The 19,333-nt window shown below is 41.1% G+C and overlaps 1 protein-coding gene across 1 annotated transcript in view; it reads left to right on the top strand.

Annotated features, from left to right (window-relative positions):
* Positions 1 to 19,333, top strand: part of GLIS1 (GLIS family zinc finger 1) — a 251,866-nt gene that overhangs the window by 25,808 nt on the left and 206,725 nt on the right. Inside the window, exon 2 of the mRNA XM_082266027.1 lies at positions 10,121 to 10,263. Within this exon, the coding sequence (XP_082122153.1) occupies positions 10,257 to 10,263 (7 nt within the window). The 5' untranslated portion in view covers positions 10,121 to 10,256. The remainder of the gene's footprint in view (positions 1 to 10,120; positions 10,264 to 19,333) is intronic.

The following is a 19,333-nucleotide window of genomic DNA, read 5'->3' as shown; positions in this document are numbered from 1 at the left end:
CACTACTGTTAAATTCACTCCGGACAAGCTTGTCACGGAGGGCCGGAGCTCTTTTGTAGGTAAAACCTGGTGTGTTGGAAAGGTATTGTCCTAGAATAGGATCGGAAGTTAATAAGTGCCAGTGTTTGGTCACTATTTTTTTGATCTTATTATGTTGGTACATATAAGGGGTGATTATCCTGATGTTATTACTATCATTGGTTTTCTTATCCTTGGAAGGATTAAGAAGTTCCCGTCTATCACTTAAGAGGGCCCTCTTATATGCCTTTTTGAGAGACATATTTGAGTACCCTCTTCGTGTCAATCTTTCACGTAGATCGTTTGCAGCGAGTTGGAAAGTTTGCAGGTCACTGCAATTACGCCTTAAGCGAAGATATTGGCTTGTTGGTATCGATCGGATTAGTGGCTCAGGGTGGAAGCTAGAGCCATGGAGGATGGTATTCCCTGCCGTGGGCTTACGATAGAGTCCACTGTGCAGGGTACCATCTTCTCCTCTAAAAATCTCAACGTCCAAAAACGTCACGCGGTTAGGGTCCAGATTCATTGTGAAGAGCAGGTTGAACTCGTTCCTGTTCATTCTTTCCAGGCAAGTATATAATAGTTCAAGGGGACCCTCCCAGATGAGGAACACGTCATCTATATAACGGGTCCACATAAGAATGTGGTCCGTATATATTGACATGGCCTCATCGTCTAGGAAGGAAGTCTCCCACTCCCCCAGGTACAGATTGGCGTAGGATGGGGCACAACAAGTGCCCATCGCTACGCCCTGCACCTGGAGGTAGTGGGAGCCATTGAACATAAAGATATTATGTGTAAGAATAAACCGTAAGAGGCTAAGTATAAATTCACTATAAGCATCACTCTGTACCTTCTGCGAAATAATGTGTTGGATAGCGGCCATACCTTTTGCATGGGGTATGGAGCTATATAAAGCTTCAACGTCAATGGTGACAAGTGTTGCCATGGAAGAAACAGGAAAGCCCTCAACCTTGCTCAAAAAATGAATCGTGTCCTTCGTGAAGGATGGTAAATCCTGTACGAAAGGTTGTAAATAATTATCCACCAAGCGACTGGCATTTTCAGATATAGACCCTCTCCCTGATATGATGGGTCTACCAGGGGGGTTAGTGGGGTTCTTATGGACTTTGGGAAGTCCATAGAACGTTGGTATTTTAGGGAATTTAGTACGAATAAAGTCCCACGTATGCTTGGTAATAATGTTATTTAAATAAGCTTGGTCTGTTAAGAGGTAGAACTCCTGATAGAATTTAGCCACAATGGTGGGGGTGATGCGTCTGTACCAGTTGATGTTATTGAGGATCTGGGTACACATCTGAACATACTGTGTATCATCCATTATGACAATATTGCCCCCCTTGTCAGCCTGTTTAATAACTATTTTTTTATTGTCAGAGAGTTTATTAATAGCTTCCCGATGTGAGGGGGAAATATTGGCATGGGGGGTGCAGTCAATTTTCATTTTCTCAATTTCACTGGTGACAATCTTCAGAAATGTATTAATGTTTTGGTTTTGGATGGGGGGATAAATATCTGATTTCTTTTTTAAACTTGTGGAACTTTTGTTGTCCTTTATTGTATCAGAAGTTACGCCTGACAATAATGAGTCAATATCGACACGGTCAATTAGGTTTTCATTTTCCTCTAGCAGGGAGATTAGAATATCCAGGGCAGGGTCTTTTGATATATTTTTGGTGTTTTCTTTATGAAATAATAGTTTGAGATTTAATTTTCGTGCAAACAGATGTAGGTCTTTTATGACCTCAAATTTATTTGTATTTGATGTGGGGCAGAAGCTGAGACCCATTTGAAGGATCTCTGTTTCTGCTTGAGTGAGGGTATGGTGAGATAAATTAATAATAGAAAAGTCCTGCACCAAGGAAGGGGTGTGATCTAAAGTGATGGTGTTGGATTTTGGGATGGGGGTGTGACATTCGTGGTGGGTGTAAGATGAAGTGCTCGCTGGTGAACCAGGTCTAAAAAAGCAAAATCCTGTAAATCAATATTAGTGGAAGTGTTGATTGGGGGAGGTGGGATAGTTGGATCCTGAGATTGCTGTAGTGTCGGAGGTAGGACTTCTCGTGATTTAGTGTGTGCAGGAAATAGGGAAATATTCTCTTTTTTATTGGAAGGTAAGTTTGACTTTTTTGTTTGCTGTTGAAAAGCTAGCTCGTCCTGATATGGACGCTTGGTGCGGTCACTTGTTTTGACCGTTTTGCTAGTAGATATGTCTTTTTGAGTAGGCATAGAGAGGTCATCCTTTTTGAAACTGAAATTTGTGTTTCTATTTTGTGCCCATAGATATGCTCTACCTTGTTGGGAAATGGTTTTGCTTCTGTTAAGAATTTTTTGTTTTTTCATTAAGATGTTTTTGTTAAAGGTATCTAAGTGATCCTTCAGTTTTTTCTCACGTTCGATGTAGGTTTTGTGAGTTTTAAATTTTTTTATTTTTTCACAGGTTTGAGCAATGTCCGTGTCCAATTTTTTGGCTCTTGATGAGTACTCCTCAATGAGGAGCCCCATTAGAGCTCCTGAACAGGTTTGTAGGGTGTCCTCCCACCTGGCCTTGAAAGCAGGCGTTATATCCTCTAACGAGGGGAACACCTGGATCCTTAGGCCAAATGGGCTGACACCCTCTATGATATGATCCTGAAAGGATTTACAATGCCAGAAAAATGTTGATTTTTTCTCAAGCAGTTTGGATAGTTGGAACAACAGAGAGGCTAGTTCAGTTTCAATGAACTCTTTGTGTTCATATTCGGCCAAGTAGCCAGCCATTAAGGTGTTCCAGTCATCCCCAATAAAACCAGACATTTCTAATATACTGCAACAGTGAAGAGAGTGTCGAATGTCTAGATTACACAAAAAGGTATGAGTATTAAATAATATTAGTATGTGCTAATTATTACCAGACAAAATGACAATAGGTTTCAACTAGAAAGGAGCACCTATCACGAGCTTCGGGGAAAGGTATTTGCTACCTGGTTAATCAAGAAGAGAGGTTTGCTCGTGGTAGGTGGACCAAAAAAGTGTGCCACATCCCTAAATACAATAACAAAGGAATATTCCCCTAGGTTTGGGATTTTTTAGGCACAAGTTTATAAATGATTCAAAGATCAATGCAGAAAATTATAACATTTATTAAAGTGATAAATAAAGTGGTGTAAACATTAAAAAGAAGAACATTACAGGCAATGTGTGATCATCAAGAATACAACCATATCCGTGAGATGACTCTAACCAGTACCCAATATATTTCGGGAAATTAGTTCCCTTCTTCAGGGGTGGTTTCAAAACGGAGCAGTGTTCTAATAAACAAAAACAACAGTATTATAATTATGCCATTGAACATAATAGAGGTATTCTATTAACATATGCATCATTCATATACATATAATGTCTCGTAATCCACATATTATTAAAAAATAGGTTATATAGTTGTTGATGTAGTTGGAAAAACAAACACTTACATGGTTAGTCTTGTGATAAAACATGAAGCCTGTAGGGTGATTAAAAACAAGCTGGTCTTCCACATATGTAAGTCCACCGTCCTAGATATTTGTGTATCCCATGGGTCAAAAAATGACCAGTATAATGGACTGTATCATGGAAAGGATCTTATTATAGGTCTTCTGTCTCCTAGTAGGTGTGGGAACCTGAAGTCCCAAAGCAAAAGGCCGAGACACCAAGAAGTAGACAATATGGACCAACTAAGGGGAGAAATATAGCATATAGGGAATATGTTAGTTAGTTTAGGAGTCACTAGAGATCTCCAAAGGATTTGCAGGGCATCTGGGTCATCGTAGATGAAATCCAGTGTGTCCTGTCATAATATATAAAAAAAATAGCCAATTACCTGTATGGTCTTGGGCAGCAGGTAACACATATGAGGATCGACCAGCGTGGTCAGAAAGATGTGAAGATTGCAAGGGAGGTATATGGATTTAAATATTACCTTAATATTCCGGGAGGCTTTGGAGCGATGCAGGGCTGCTGAATGGAGAAAGTACTTGCTGGCATTGGATCAGGCGAAGGCTTTTGATCGAGTCAATCATGAGTACCTGTATTTGCTACTTGATAGATACGGCCTGCAGGGGAGGTTTATTGATTGGCTGAAAACATTGTATAAAGGGGCTGAGAGCTTCCCACTTGTTAATGGTTGGGTTGAAAGGCCTTTTGAGGTTGGCTCTGGTGTGCGCCAGGGGTGTCCTTTGAGCCCCCTGCTATATGTATTCGCAATCGACCCCTTCATAAGAAGGTTAGAGAGTGGATCGTTGTGTGGGGTGCCTTTGGGCATTGCTGGTGTGCCACCTTTGAAGGTCGTGGCCTATGCCGATGATGTGTCTGTTATTATCTCTGGGATGGAGGAGGCGCAGGAGGTGGTCTCTGTGATAGAGCAGTACACTGAGGCTTCTGGCTCTAAAATCAATCATGAAAAGAGTGAAGTTTTCTGGATGGGTGAGGAGGGTGAAAGCTTCGAACTTCCGGATGCCTTCCCAGAGCCCCAGCAGGAAATTAAAGTGTTGGGCATCAAATTTGGTCCTGGTGACTATGGTCATCGAAATTGGGAAAGCAGGTTGTTGAATGCCAATGCCAAGGTGGCAAGCTGGAAGAAATGGAAACTTTCCTTGAGGGAAAGGGTTGACTTGATTAAAACTTACCTGATCCCAATCTTTTTATATGTCAGCTTTGTCTGTATCTTGCCAGAATCTCTCTATGCAAGGGTGTACAGCTGTTTTTTCCAACTGTTATGGGGAAATAGGCTGAACCTGATCAAACGCAATGTAACTTACCTGTCCAGGCGGGAGGGTGGTCTAGGAATGGTCAACCCTATAGTTTTCTTTTCTCTGCTTTTTTTAAAGTATAATCTTGGTAATATGTTAGCAGAGACCCCGCCGGGATGGGTGGGTATTTTTCAATCTTGGTTTAGGCCTTTTCTGCGATGCTGGGAAGATGGCGGGCCAGTGAAAAGTCTGAGAGTCCGACATGGCAAGCTTCCGGCTTACGTTGCCCCGTGTCTGAAAATACTTAGGCAGTGGCAGGTGACAGTGGAGGATATCAAGTCCCTCCCCAGAAAGCTTCTGGAGAGGAGGATTTTGGGCTCTGCTTTCAGTGTGTTGCTGACCTTAAGGGATTGCCCAGGCCCCGTAATGAGGGAGGGGTTGCGTTTAATTAACTTAGGAAGAATCCCTTTGAAGTTTAGGGATCAAGCCTGGCTCGCTTTCCATGGAAGGCTCTATGTGAGAGGGAACCTGAAGCATCGCCCTGTGGATGATCGGGATTGTCCTAGAGCGGAGTGTGTTGGTAAAGTGGAGTCTATGGACCACTTTTTGCTCCAGTGTCCCTTTAACATAGAGGTGTATAAAAGGGTGGGGAGGGCTCTAGGCATCCCCTTTCTCTATCGCATGAGTTATGCGGAGTGGGTGTACGGGGCATTCCCGACTCGCTGGGATTTTGATTTGGATACACTTTTTCTAGTTAGTATAGTTGTCCGTTACTTCACGTGGAATGCACGGTGCCAGATTACCCTGCGGAAGAAAGTCCTCCCTGTCGAGGTGGTGGTGTACGATATTCTGGGTGAGGTTGGGAAGATTCGGGGTCTTGAGAAGGGCAGGGAGCCTCGAGCGGTCTGGATAAGGGCGTGGAGGAATATCAGACCTGCTTTTGGAGAACTGTCCATCTCTGGGTGAAAAGCTTTTTTCCTATGCTATTTCTTTCACGCCCTTAGCTTTTGTTAGTTAATATCTTCATTTTTGAAGAAGGGCTGCATGCATAATGGGAGTGGTTTTGTTTCTTGACCTCGCAGGTTTGATGTCTGGTGTGGTGGTGTGAGTCTTATTAAGATAATTTTTTCCGGTAATGATGTGTTTCATGATGTGAGTTTTGTTTTTGCTGTAAAGGCAGTCTTTATTTGAGAGCAGAATTTGCTATGTATTTTTTTTTCCCCCCTTTTCATGTAAATATGTATATATTTATTTATGTATATTGATTTTATGCTTATTGATTGCAAGACTTTTAATAAACAAAATTGGGAAGAATGTTCCTTACATTGGTGATCAATGGAAAGAATGTTCCTTACATTGGTGATCAATGGGAAGAATGTTCCTTACATTTGTGATCAGTAAGAAGAATGTTCCTTACATTGGTTGCCAGAGGGAAGAATGTTCCTTACATTGGTGATCAGTAAGAAGAATGTCCCTTACATTGGTGGCCAGAGGGAAGAATGTTCCTTACATTGGTGATCAATGGGAAGAATGTTCCTTACATTGGTGATCAGTAAGAAGAATGTTCCTTACATTGGTGATCAATGGGAAGAATGTTCCTTACATTTGTGATCAGTAAGAAGAATGCTCCTTACATTGGTTGCCAGAGGGAAGAATGTTCCTTACATTGGTGATCAGTAAGAAGAATGTCCCTTACATTGGTGGCCAGAGGGAAGAATGTTCCTCACATTGGTGGCCAGAGGGAAGAATGTTCCTTACATTGGTGATCAATGGGAAGAATGTTCCTTACATTGGTGATCAGTAAGAAGAATGTTCCTTACATTGGTGATCAGTGGGAAGAATGTTCCTTACATTGGTGGTCAGAGGGAAGAATGTTCCTTACATTGGTGATCAGTGGGAAGAATGTTCCTTACATTGGTGGTCAGAGGGAAGAATGTTCCTTACATTGGTGATCATTAAGAAGAATGTTCCTTACATTGGTGATCAGTGGGAAGAATGTTCCTTACATTGGTGGTCAGAGGGAAGAATGTTCCTTACATTGGTGATCATTAAGAAGAATGTTCCTTACATTGGTGGTCAGAGGGAAGAATGTTCCTTACATTGGTGATCAGTGGGAAGAATGTTCCTTACATTGGTGGTCAGAGGGAAGAATGTTCCTTACATGGGTGATCATTAAGAAGAATGTTCCTTACATTGGTGATCAGTGGGAAGAATGTTCCTTACATTGGTGGCCAGAGGGAAGAAGAATGTTCCTTACATTGGTGGTCAGAGGGAAGAATGTTCCTTACATTGGTGATCAGTGAGAAGAATGTTCCTTACATTGGTGGCCAGAGGGAAGAAGAATGTTCCTTACATTGGTGATCAGTGAGAAGAATGTTCCTTACATTGGTGATCAGTGAGAAGAATGTTCCTTACATTGGTGATCAGTGGGAAGAATGTTCCTTACATTGGTGATCAGTGGGAAGAATGTTCCTTACATTGGTGGTCAGAGGGAAGAATGTTCCTTACATTGGTGATCAGTGGGAAGAATGTTCCTTACATTGGTGGTCAGAGGGAAGAATGTTCCTTACATTGGTGATCAGTGAGAAGAATGTTCCTTACATTGGTGGTTAGTAGGAAGAATGTCCCCTAACAGATAGCCAAAAAGATCATTGCTGTCAACCGTTACTTATCTGAAAGGCAAAAATTGCTCAAGGAACCTCTATCAACCTCTATAGGAACTGTACGTCGGTTCCACTGAACTCTGGTTGGGAAAGGCTATTGTATAGCAAAGATGTATTAGTGAAATATCAAATCAGTGTACTAGAGAATTTACTGTGATTCATGGATTTCCCTACACTGAAGGCATCATTGAAACTTGTATTGGATGCTTTGTATATGATGTTCTCATTCCTTACTATGTGAGGATACTGATAGGTAATAAATACAGAACTTTATATTGTATGTAGATTTATAAACAAACGTTCTCATGCCTTACTATGAGGGGAAAGAAAAGCATACTGAGAGGCAATGAATACTTATATATAGATGCTCTAATGGCTTACTGTGGGGAGTATGGAGGATATTGATATACAAATAATTCTTTACTGTGCATTTGGATGTTATCATACCTTACTATGTGGAGTAGAAATAATACAGAGTGGAAAAAGTTGTTTTAGATACAGATGTTCTAATATCTTACTGGGAGAGTATACTGATGTCCAATGTATACTTTATACACAGATGTTCTCATACCTTGCTATAAGGAGGGAGGAGGAGAGAGGCTCATACCTTACTAGGAGAAGAAGGGATTACATTGATATACAACATATACTCCATATAAAGATGTCCTCATACCTTACTATAAGGAGGAGGAAAACGCATAATAATATACAACATAGATTTTATATACAGAGATTCTCATACCTTACTATAAAGAGCAGGAGAGAGGATACTAATATACAACATACATTGTATATACATATGTTCTCATACCTTACTAGGAGTAGACGATGGGATACTGATAGACTACATATACATTATCTACAGATGTTCTCATTTCTCACTAAGGGGAGAATGAATGATACTGATAACCTATAAGGAGGAGGAAGAATATGGATATGCAAGATATATTTTATATACAGATGTTCTCATACCTTGCTATGAGATTTAGAAAGGATACTAATATACAACATATACTTTATATAAAGATGTTTGCATAACTTACTATGAGTATTAGAAAGGATACTGATATACAACATATACTTTATATACAGATGTTCTCATACCATACTATGAACATTAGAGAGGATACTAATATATAATATTTACTTTATATACAGATGTTCTCATACCATATTATGAACATTAGAGAGGATACTAATATACAATATTTACTTTATATACAGATGTTTGCATAACTTACTATGAGTATTAGAGAGGATACCAATATACAAGGTATGCTTTATATAGATAGGTTCTCAAACTTTACTAGGAGGAGAAAAGAGGATACTTATGTGAAATGTATACTTTATATACAGATGTTTCCATACCTGGACATAACTGGAAGTAGGAGGGGGGATACTGATACACAACGTATACTTGCTATACAGATGTTCTCCTACCTTACTAGGGAGAAGAGGGAGGATACTGATGTGCAATGTATATTTTATATAATGACGTTCTTGTATCTTACTGGAAGGAGGAGGGAGGATACTGACACATTGTGCAGCAGAGGTATGATGGGGATGTAGTGCAGGACTCTGCAGTATATGGATGTAATGCAAACTATAGATATTTATATCATCACAATCCAGCAAATATTACAATATAATCTGAAGTCATGTCTTCATATGCAGTGAAGTTGGCTGGACATTCAGAAAGTCATGTAAGCTTTATTTCTAGCATCCTCTGTGCTTTGTACCTTCCCTTTTCCAAAGCCTATGCATTTTTTTAGGCATCTATTTATATTGTATATATGTGTACACTCTTTGGTGTTTATGAAGTATATATGTGTACGTTCTTTAGTATTTATGATGTATATATGTGTACACTCTTTGTTATTTATGAAGTATATATGTGTACACTCTGTAGTATTTATGAAGTATATATGTGTACACTCTGTAGTATTTATGATGTATATATGTGTACACTCTGTAGTATTTATGATGTACAGTATATATGTGTACACTCTGTAGTATTTATGATGTATATATGTGTACACTCTGTAGTATTTATGATGTATATATGTGTACACTCTGTAGTATTTATGAAGTATTAGGTATACACTCTTTAGTATTTGTGATGTATTAGGTATACACTCTTTGGTATTTATGAAGTATATAGGTGTACATTCTTTAGTATTTATGATGTATATATCTGTAAACTCTTTGGTATTTATAATGTATATATATGTGTATATTATTTAGTATTTATATTGTAAATATGCGTATATTCTTTAGTATTTATGATGTATATGTGTGTATATTCTTTAGTATTTATATTGTATATATGTGTGTATATTCCGTAGTATTTATATTGTATATATGTGTGTATATTCTGTAGTATTTATATTGTATATATGTGTGTATATTCCTTAGTATTTATATTGTAAATATGTGTATATTCTTTAGTATTTATGATGTATATGTGTGTATATTCTTTGGTATATATATTGTATATATGTGGGTATATTCTTTAGTATTTATATATATATATATATATATATATATATATATATATGTATATTCCTTAGTATCATACAGGATAAACAATTAGATAAAAATATACTTTTAAAGTTTTTAGCCATTGTTGGATGTGTGTTGTAGTTGGAGGGTGTGTACATTATGGGGATGAGAAAAGATCCTCCTTTATTTATCCCCCCTCTCTGTCCCCAGACCCAGCTCTCGGCTCCTGTACTGCCTGCCTGGCACAGGGCACATTCAGAAGACATGAAGAGCGCCCATCATTAAGGGAAGATTCAGCCCAGTGACAGCAGACAAGTAATGTGCTACTGACCATACCTACAGCAGCATGAAGGGTGAGTGATGCCAACTGTACCCACTTACCTTGTCCTGGTAACCATAGCTGGGGCTGTACATTGATGATCTCCTGTATGATGTGTTATGTTTTAAATCCTAAATCAGCGTGTAGCTCCATTACTGCTATGATCACTCACTTGGTAAACGCTGACATACAGTGCTTTACAAATCTGAAACTATATTGGATTTAGAAAAACATGGAACTCTTTACTGTCCATGTCAGGGTTGTTCTCTCATTTTCTTACTTAAACTAGCCATACATTAGAAGAATTTTGTTTGAAATGTTTAATTTTAAGAAGGTTTGTTTGATTTTCTAATCATTAGTGGGGTCAAATTGATGACTCCACTAATGATTAGTTAATGATCTTCACCAATGATGATGATAGTGGGGTCAAATCGATCACCCCACAAATACCGTTTTTTACCCCAGTGATGGAAAAAATTGAAAACGCAATATGGAAAATATTCCTCCAACTAATTTCTAACAGTGTATGTGGCTTTTGTTTGGTAAAGTGCATTCATTCCAAAATCAAATGCTAGGCAAGCTCAGCTTTGAAGTACTTTAGAATGACATTTGTCAATTTATCGAATGTACTGTGAATTTTTGTGCGAATGTTCAAACTGACATTTGTTTGGAAATCTATTAGTGTGGCCAATGGCCAGCTTGAATCAGAGGACACTCATTATAGGTAGAAAACAGGGAATCTGCAAGTCATTTTTGGAGTGTGGGAGAAGTGAGGTCACCCATGTACAGACAGAAGACATGGAGGCGTCATGCATACTGTAGCCCAGTATGCAGTCACTGGACCCTTCGGTTAAGGTGATGTACGGTTCCACTGCAAATGTTATGTGGAATGATTTCTGTACCTGTGTCTGGCTGTTTTGTGAAATGTGTCCTGTTAGTGTCAGCGGTGAATGCATGATCCCTGCAAGGTTAATGCGCACCCAAACCCAATAACAAAGGTTTTAGAGACGGTTCACTGCTCTGCAAATCACATGCGATGTCTGTGCAATGCAAATTCAGCCATACAGATAGTATGGCTAAATTTGCACAGGACCCTTTTTTGGGTCCGCACCAGAATCGGATTGCATGGGTGTTCACACCTATGCGATCCGATTCATGTCCGAACTGACCTGGGGGTGTCGTTTAACCACTTGCCGACCGCCGCCCGACTATATACGGCGGCGGTCAGCCCCTCCCAGGCAAAGTGACGTACCGGTACGTCACTAGATTGGGAGCCAATAGGGGACGAGCGCGCGCCGCAGGAGGTGCTCTCCCGCCCCTGCTCGTACCCGAAGAAGCCGACGCGTGTGACCGGCGGACCCGATGTCCGCCGGTCACTCGCGTTCGTCGGGTAGAGAGGGAAAAAGGCAGGCGGGTAGTGTAAACAAAGCTGCCTGTCACTCTCCCCTGTGTAAAAGCACAGATCACTCGGTCCTGCTATGTAGGACCGTAGATCTGTGCTGTTACACACACAGCCACATCCAATGACAGTAAGAAACACGCCCCCAGGGACACACTTAACCCCTCCCTATCCAATAAAGTTAACCCCTTCCCTCCCAGGGTCATTTTTACAGTAACAGTGCATATGTATAGCACTGATTACTGTAGAAATGTCACTGGTACCCCCAAAAGTGTAAAAAATGTCAGTCAAGGGTCCGATCTGTCCTCCGCAATGTCGCAGTCCCGCAAAAAAAATCGCAGATCGCCGCCATTACTCGTTAAAAAAAAAAAAACAACAAAATTGACAAAAATCTTTCCCTTAGTTAGTAAACGCAATAACTTTTGCGCAAACCAATCAAAATACGCTTATTGTGATTTTTTTTTTTACCAAACATAGGTAGCAGAAAACAAATTGGCCAAAAATGTAAAAAAAATTTGATTTTTACATTTTTTTTTGGGGAATTTCATATAAGAAAATGTAAAAAATATTGTTATTTTTGCAAAATTTTCGCTCTTTTTTTGTTTATAGCGCATGATCAAAAAATCGCACAGGTGATCAAATACCACCAAAAGAAAGCTCTGTTTGTGGGAAAAAAAGGATGTCAAATTCATTTGGGTACAGCGTCGCACGACCGCGCAATTGTCCGTTAAAATCACGCAGTGCCAAATCACAAAATACCCCCTGATCATTAAGGGGGTAAAATCTTCCGGGGCTTAAGTGGTTAACTTTGTATTGAGACTCCCAGCGATTCTCATATGGCAGTGTGAACTGTTTGCGATTTGAATGCGATGCGGGAACCCGCAGTGGATTAGCAGGGTTCCCGCATCACATATGTGTGAATCGAGACTTAGTGCCGGTTCACATATGTGCGGCTGTGGCGATCGCATGTAATATCGGAGCACACTGCTCCTTCATTACATGCGATCGGCTGTGCGGTGCAAATTCAGCCAAACACTTTGTGTATGTGTAAAGTCGCACATGACCCTTTTTTTGAGCCGCACCAGGATTGGATCGCACAGTGGTTCACACTTGTGCGATCCGATCCTGTGCGAACTGTAAGATCGCACTGCGATCAAACTGGGGGTGTCGTTAACATTACATTGACACCCCCAGCGTATCGCATATGGCAGTGTGAACTGTTAAGGGTGAGTTTGCGATGCAGGAAGAGGCTGCAAATTCGCAGCCTTCCCGCATCGCATAAGTCTGAACCGAGCATTAGTCTTTAAGAGGTTAAACTGCCCTCACTTACAGACAGAAGTTCATTCCTTTGATATAAAGGAAGAAAATGATACAATGTAAAACATTGTGTTTATAGTTATCTAGCAGCCATAACAATGTTGAAAAACATTTGCCAGAGGCTCTCTTTTTTCTTTTTTGACAGCTGTGAGTGGGGGGAGGGAAGTGAATCGAGATTGCAATTTTTTTACGATTTTTCCTGCAGCTCTACGCTACACACACAGCCAAATCATTTCAATGGGCTGCTCTATGCGCGACAAATGCAGCAAAGTTGCTCATGTACCTTTCTGGGTGTTAAGATACGCATGTATTGACATAAATGCCTGTTTGCCGCGTTTGGGGTGCCATTAACAATGAATGGCAAGACACGCACTTTAACCTCCCTGGCGGTCTGATTATGTCAGAATTTCTGTACTAAAAGCGCTACATTGTTTTGCATGGAAATCTGTTGTTTTATATTTTAGGCCTGTAATTCTTAGGAATAACTCACTTAAATCTGTCCAAACAAGAGTCTAGTAGACATCCCGGGTATGATAAAGTTTGAAACACAAAATCATAAATTCTAATATAATAATATTACATTTCATCAAATTCTTCATTGTTTTCGAAGTGGAGATATTTCATTATGAGGGAGAATCCGTACTTGGGGGCGCTGCCTGATCCGCACCGCAGTCAATAGAGCACTAAGTCCGCACATCGCTGAGCTCAGTCGCAGAATCGTTGCTGTTGTCACTTTTAGTACCTGATGACAAATTTTCCTACGAATCGCTATCGCTCAGTTCTTCAAATAATTCTGATACGCCGTCGCTGTTTTCCAGTTCGTCCAAAAGTGTTTTTGAGCTAATAGAACGCTTTTTGGACGCCATGGACATTATCAATTTTCCAGGCACAAAGTACAGCAAAAAGCACAGGCAGGGCACTGGAAAAGCCTCTAGATGAAATGACATGATACAAAGTTGTAATTCTAACAGATTACACTGTATCATTTTTTTTTTTTTTTTAATCTCCCGCCGGTTCCACCCCCTGGCGCTCGCAGGGAAGAAGGTGTTGGCATCGGCCGAGCACACAGCGAGAGGACAGCAGGAGGAAGGCTGCAGGAAGGCTGGGGAGGATGGCGGGGGATCGCAGGGGAAGGTGAGTATCATTCTGGGGTAATCCCGAGTGTGGCTGGGGGTTACCGCTTTTGGTACTGAAAATGAACCCCGAGCCACACTCAGGAATACTGCTAGGGAGGTTATTCTGTTTTGTGAACGCCTGCGAAAATGTGCACCTCAGCGTGCTTTAACTTATAAATGCAGCCTAAAGCCGGCCACACATGGATTGAAATTTGGTCAGTTCAGCCGCGATACGATCCATGTGTGGGCAAGCTGAATTTACCCAAGTCATTCCATGGATCGACTTGGGTACAACCAGCCTGTGAATTTTCTATTACTACAGGTGGCTATAGCCACTTGCAGTAATCATTGCGTTCTGCCGGCCGGAAAGGCTCCTTGTGCCCCCATGGTGGAAGGAAAGAAAATCGAGTCATCTATGAGCTGCTTTTGAGTCAACTGACCTATTGAAAACATTACACTTACTTACGAAGCTGATCCCTTATCTCAATGGTTGTTGAAGGAATAAAGAAGATGGATAGCACTGAGCCACTGAGGGCATCATCTAGTGCAGGGGTGGGGAACCTACAGTTCGGCCCCCGAAGTCATCTGGTCCGGCCCCCCATGCAGCTGAGTCTGTGTCTCTCAGCTGATCTGTCAGAATGGAGCCGATGCTTCCTGTATAGTTCTTGCTCTGTTATGACAGTCTGAGTGAGTCACAGGCAGAGTGATATCAAATGCACTCCGCCTGTGACCAATACAGGAAACTTCACCTCTTCCAGCCAGAGCCAGCAGTACCAGCCAGAGCCAGCAGTACTCACAGCAGTACCAGCCAGAGCCAGCAGTACTCACAGCAGTACCAGCCAGAACCAGCAGTACACACAGCGGTACCAGCCAGAACCAGTAGTACCCACAGCGGTACCAGCCAGAGTCAGCAGTACCTACAGCAGTACCAGCCAGAGTCAGCAGTACCTACAGCAGTACCAGCCAGCAGTACCTACAGCACAGTACCAGCCAGCAATACCAGCCGGAGCCAGAAGTACCCACAGCAATACCAGCCAGCAGTACCAGCCTGAGCCAGCAGTACCCACAGCAGTACCCGTCTGAGCCAGCAGTAACAGCCAGCAGTACCCACAGCACAGTACCAGCCATCAGTACCAGCCTGAGCCAGCAGCACCAGCCAGCAGTACCTACAGCACAGTACCAGCCTGAGTCAGCAGTACCCACAGCAGTACCAGACTGAGCCAGCAGTACCCACAGCAGTACCAGCCAGCAGTACTCACAGCACAGTACAAGCCAGCAGTACCAGCCTGAGCCAGCAGTACCAGCCTGAGCCAGCAGTACCAGCCAGCTATACCCACCAGCAGTTCTTTTCAAAACTTACCACCACAAAAAAGTCGACTGCGCTCCAGACTGACCGACGCAAACCTGGAAAACCTGTTGCGAGTAGCAACATCATCAATACCAGCTAACATCACACACCTCACCAAAGAGAAGCAGTTGCAGCCATCACATTAGGGGTGAGTTAATTAAATGTTTGACCAAATATAACAGGCTAATTTTTAAGGTGATCATTTTGTACGGCCCCCGAATGATTTTATAAATACCCAAATGGCCATTGGCAGAAAAAAGGTTCCCACCCTGATCTAGTGGGTGATCTACAATCCTCTACATTTATTACAACACAACATTTATAAAAGAGTAACCATTTACACATTTACAGTAATATCAAAAAGTACTTTAGGGTAATGACTAAAATAATAAAAATATGTGTTCTCTAAATATAAAGTACACTTTCTTTACAAACTCATGTCCTTGCTGCCAAGTAATCAGCAGATAATCAGTCAATATCAACGACTTTCCATCCGCAGGGAATCCCGAATACCAGAAACTGATCTACTTCTGCAGATTTCTCATTTCTGATTTATTCTGTTGAGGAACTGACAGGGTCATTTTAAAAGCCTAATTCCGGAATTTTTTATTTTTTTTTAGTTTTGGAGAGAGTGCAGAAGTTTAACATTTTTTCTTTTATATATTTTTTTATTTTTGAATATGATGTTGGCTTTTAGTTGGCTGAGCAAAATTTAAAGTTTTTAGTTCCCCCAATTTTTTTTTAATAAAAACCATGAAACTTTGCAGTTTTGGCTAAATGTATTAAGCCTGGAACATACAATGAGAATATCAGATAAATAATCATCTGTTTTTTTGTTTTTTTTTGGCATGCTAATCTCATATCGAAAACGAATAGGTTACTATATTTCTGAAAATCCTCATAGGAGAGAATACAACTTCCTGCGATTATGTAATGCATTGTATTGTAATGTATGCTTTCGTTTTGGAGCATGCGTGGTCTTGGTCACTCAATTTTTTACGGGCGAGTGCTGTACTGATTAACCAGTTCTGGACTGGAAGGATTTGCCCCCTTAATGACCAGGCCATTTTTTGCGATTCGGCACTGCGTTACTTTAATGGAAAATTGGGCAGTCGTGCGACACTGTGGCGGGCAGTCGGCAAGTGGTTAAACAAAAACCATCAGTTCTGTTATTTTAGGAGAAAAATGTTCATTCTTGTCCCTTGGGATCATTTCACATGAACTGTCATGATCATGTCGCGAAAGCTGTGTACTAATGATCAGATTCAGGGCCGTCTTTAAGGGCAGCTGCCCCGGGCCCAGTCATTGTGGGGCCTAAAGCAGCTGCCCCTTGAGCCTGCACTGCCTGAGAATAGTTGATAATTGGATTTGGGAGGGCCTAAGAAAACATTTGCCCAGGGTCCAATCAATATTAAAGACGGCCCTGTCAGGGCCATCTTTAAGGCAGGGCAAAAGGGACAGCTACCCTGGGCCCAGTTGTTGTGGGGCCTAAAGCAGCTGCCCCTTGAGCCTGCACTGCCTGAGAATAGTTGATAATTGGATTTGGGAGGGCCCAAGAAAATGTTTGCCCAGGGTCCAATCAATATTAAAGACGGCCCTGATCAGATTATCAGGCGATCGCTGCAAAAACAGTTTATTTTCTTACGATTTTCTCATTGTGTGTACTAGGCTTCAGTGCCGGTTCACATTTCTGCGATGCGGGAATGCTGCAAATATACCGCGTGTTACCACATCGCATCCGCAACCCTGGCAGTTCACACTGCCATTTGTGATACGCTGGGTGTGTCAATTAAAAGTTAACGACACCCCCAGATCAGATCACATATCGCAGTGCGATCTGAAAGTTCACACAGAATCGGATCGCACTGGTGTGAACCACCATGCGATCCAATTCTGCTGCGGACCAAAAAAAGGGTCCTGTGCGACTTAGGTGCGATTGCGGTGCAAATTCAGCCGTACATACTATATGACTGAATTTGCACCGCATAGAGTTCGCATGTAATTTTAGGAGCAGTGCGCTCCGAATTACATGCGATCTCTGTGATCGCAGAAATGTGAACCGGCACTTAGGGTCAATAGAAGAAGATTATTATAAAATGTGGAGGCAACACGTATTTTTAATTTTTTTTTACTACTGATGGTGTACAGAGTGGCGAAGGCGCAAAGGAGAGGTGAGTATATGCAGGGGGGTGTCAGTCATTTAGGTTAACCTGTTGCTTTAAAAAAAAACAAGAAAAAAAAAAACAGCATGGTTTCCTCAAGAAAGTGCTTATAAAAATAACAAAAATACTATTATTATTATTATAAATAAATACAATATATTTATGTATTATTGTTATGTTTATGGGATAATGCTGCCTTGAGGAAACCTTGTTATTCTTTTCTTGTTTTTTATGCTAATTTATAATTTGATGGCAGTAGCTTTATTTTGCCTTTTTGCAAAAAAAAAAAAAATTATGTCATTTTTTTCCCTTTTTTTTTTAAATCTATTCGTGAGGGGTTCCTCCTATGCATGGTAGCACTTTAAACTATTAACCTGTTGCTTTGCCTACATGGGGTTACCCCATGGATAGTAATGGACATGTCTGTCTTTACCTAAGCATATACATATGCTCAACATATGCTTCAAGGATTGCCTTTACAACCGATGGCAAGTTTTACATTGTTTTAAAGCTGAAGTCTAGCTAAGGCCCCTTTCACATTTGTGCAACTTGTCCTGCGACTTGGGAGTCGTACTCCATGATTTCCAATGAGTACCGTTCATATCTGTGCGACTTCAAGTCGCAACGACTTCAAATAGTCCCTGCACTACTTTGTATCATATAGCTTTGACATGGAAACATAAGCTGCCAGCACATCAACCGACACATAGTTGTCCAATTTGTAATACAAAGAAAAGTGCAGCGCTAAAAACGACTGATACAATCCATATAACAGTGTATCAAAATAGTGATAAAAAGATAAAAAAGTTGATAAATAGTGATAAGTCCCAAATGGTGAAATTTAGAGCATAAATGTGGAACCAATCCAAACTTGCACAGGTGATTAGAAGAATTCCCATACCAACAATGTGAATATAGAATGCGATCACCGGAAGGTATGGACCCAAGAACCTTATAGCAAATGGGTCAAACAGACTTGATGTAATCCATGGATCTCACAGTTTATTATTATTATTATTATACAGGACTTATATAGCGCCAACAGTTTGCGCAGCGCTTTACAATGTGAGGGAAGACAATACATGCCTGTCCCAAAGGATGCTTTTCAAAGGATAACGACGAACTCTTGGAAGCAGATGACTTAGTCTCCCAGTGTAATATCCATATATGAAAGTAAGGCAGATAACACAAAGATAGTGTAATACTGCTATATAAATGTATTTTGTTCAAAGGGATTAAAGCAACTTACAAGCATCCATGTAAAACCAGCATTAAAGATAGGAATGATGGCGGATGGCAGATAACGTGGCTCTGACGCGTTTCGTCATGTGACTTCTTCAAAGGTTATGGCCAACCTCCTATGCCTGGATCAGAAGGGTTCTAATGAATCACTACGCGTTATGTCTTCAAGCAGAACAGCGAACATTCCCCCTCCTTCCTCCTCATCCACTGAGAAAAGTTCTTTCATTGATTACACTGCTTGTAACACCCTCTGTGAATTGGGGGGTGTCTGATCAGTCACGGAATTCTCCCCCTCATTTACAGGTCATGTTGCAAGCAGTGCAATCAATGAAAGAACTTTTCTGAATGGAGGAGGGGGAAGGAGGGAGGGTGTCCCTTTCGGTCCACCTGTACTGCTGTTCTGCCTGAAGACCCCAAAAAAGACCGGGTGAAGATATAAGCCTTGTTAGCAGTGGGCTTGCTTCTAAGGTAAGTATTTCATAATGTGCCAGCATGCGATGTCTGATAGCACACCATGTAAT

The sequence above is a fragment of the Pelophylax lessonae genome (genome assembly GCF_965119305.1).
Source record: "Pelophylax lessonae genome assembly, chromosome: 8".
NCBI lineage: Eukaryota > Metazoa > Chordata > Amphibia > Anura > Ranidae > Pelophylax > Pelophylax lessonae.
This window is presented reverse-complemented; position numbering and strand designations above follow the sequence as displayed.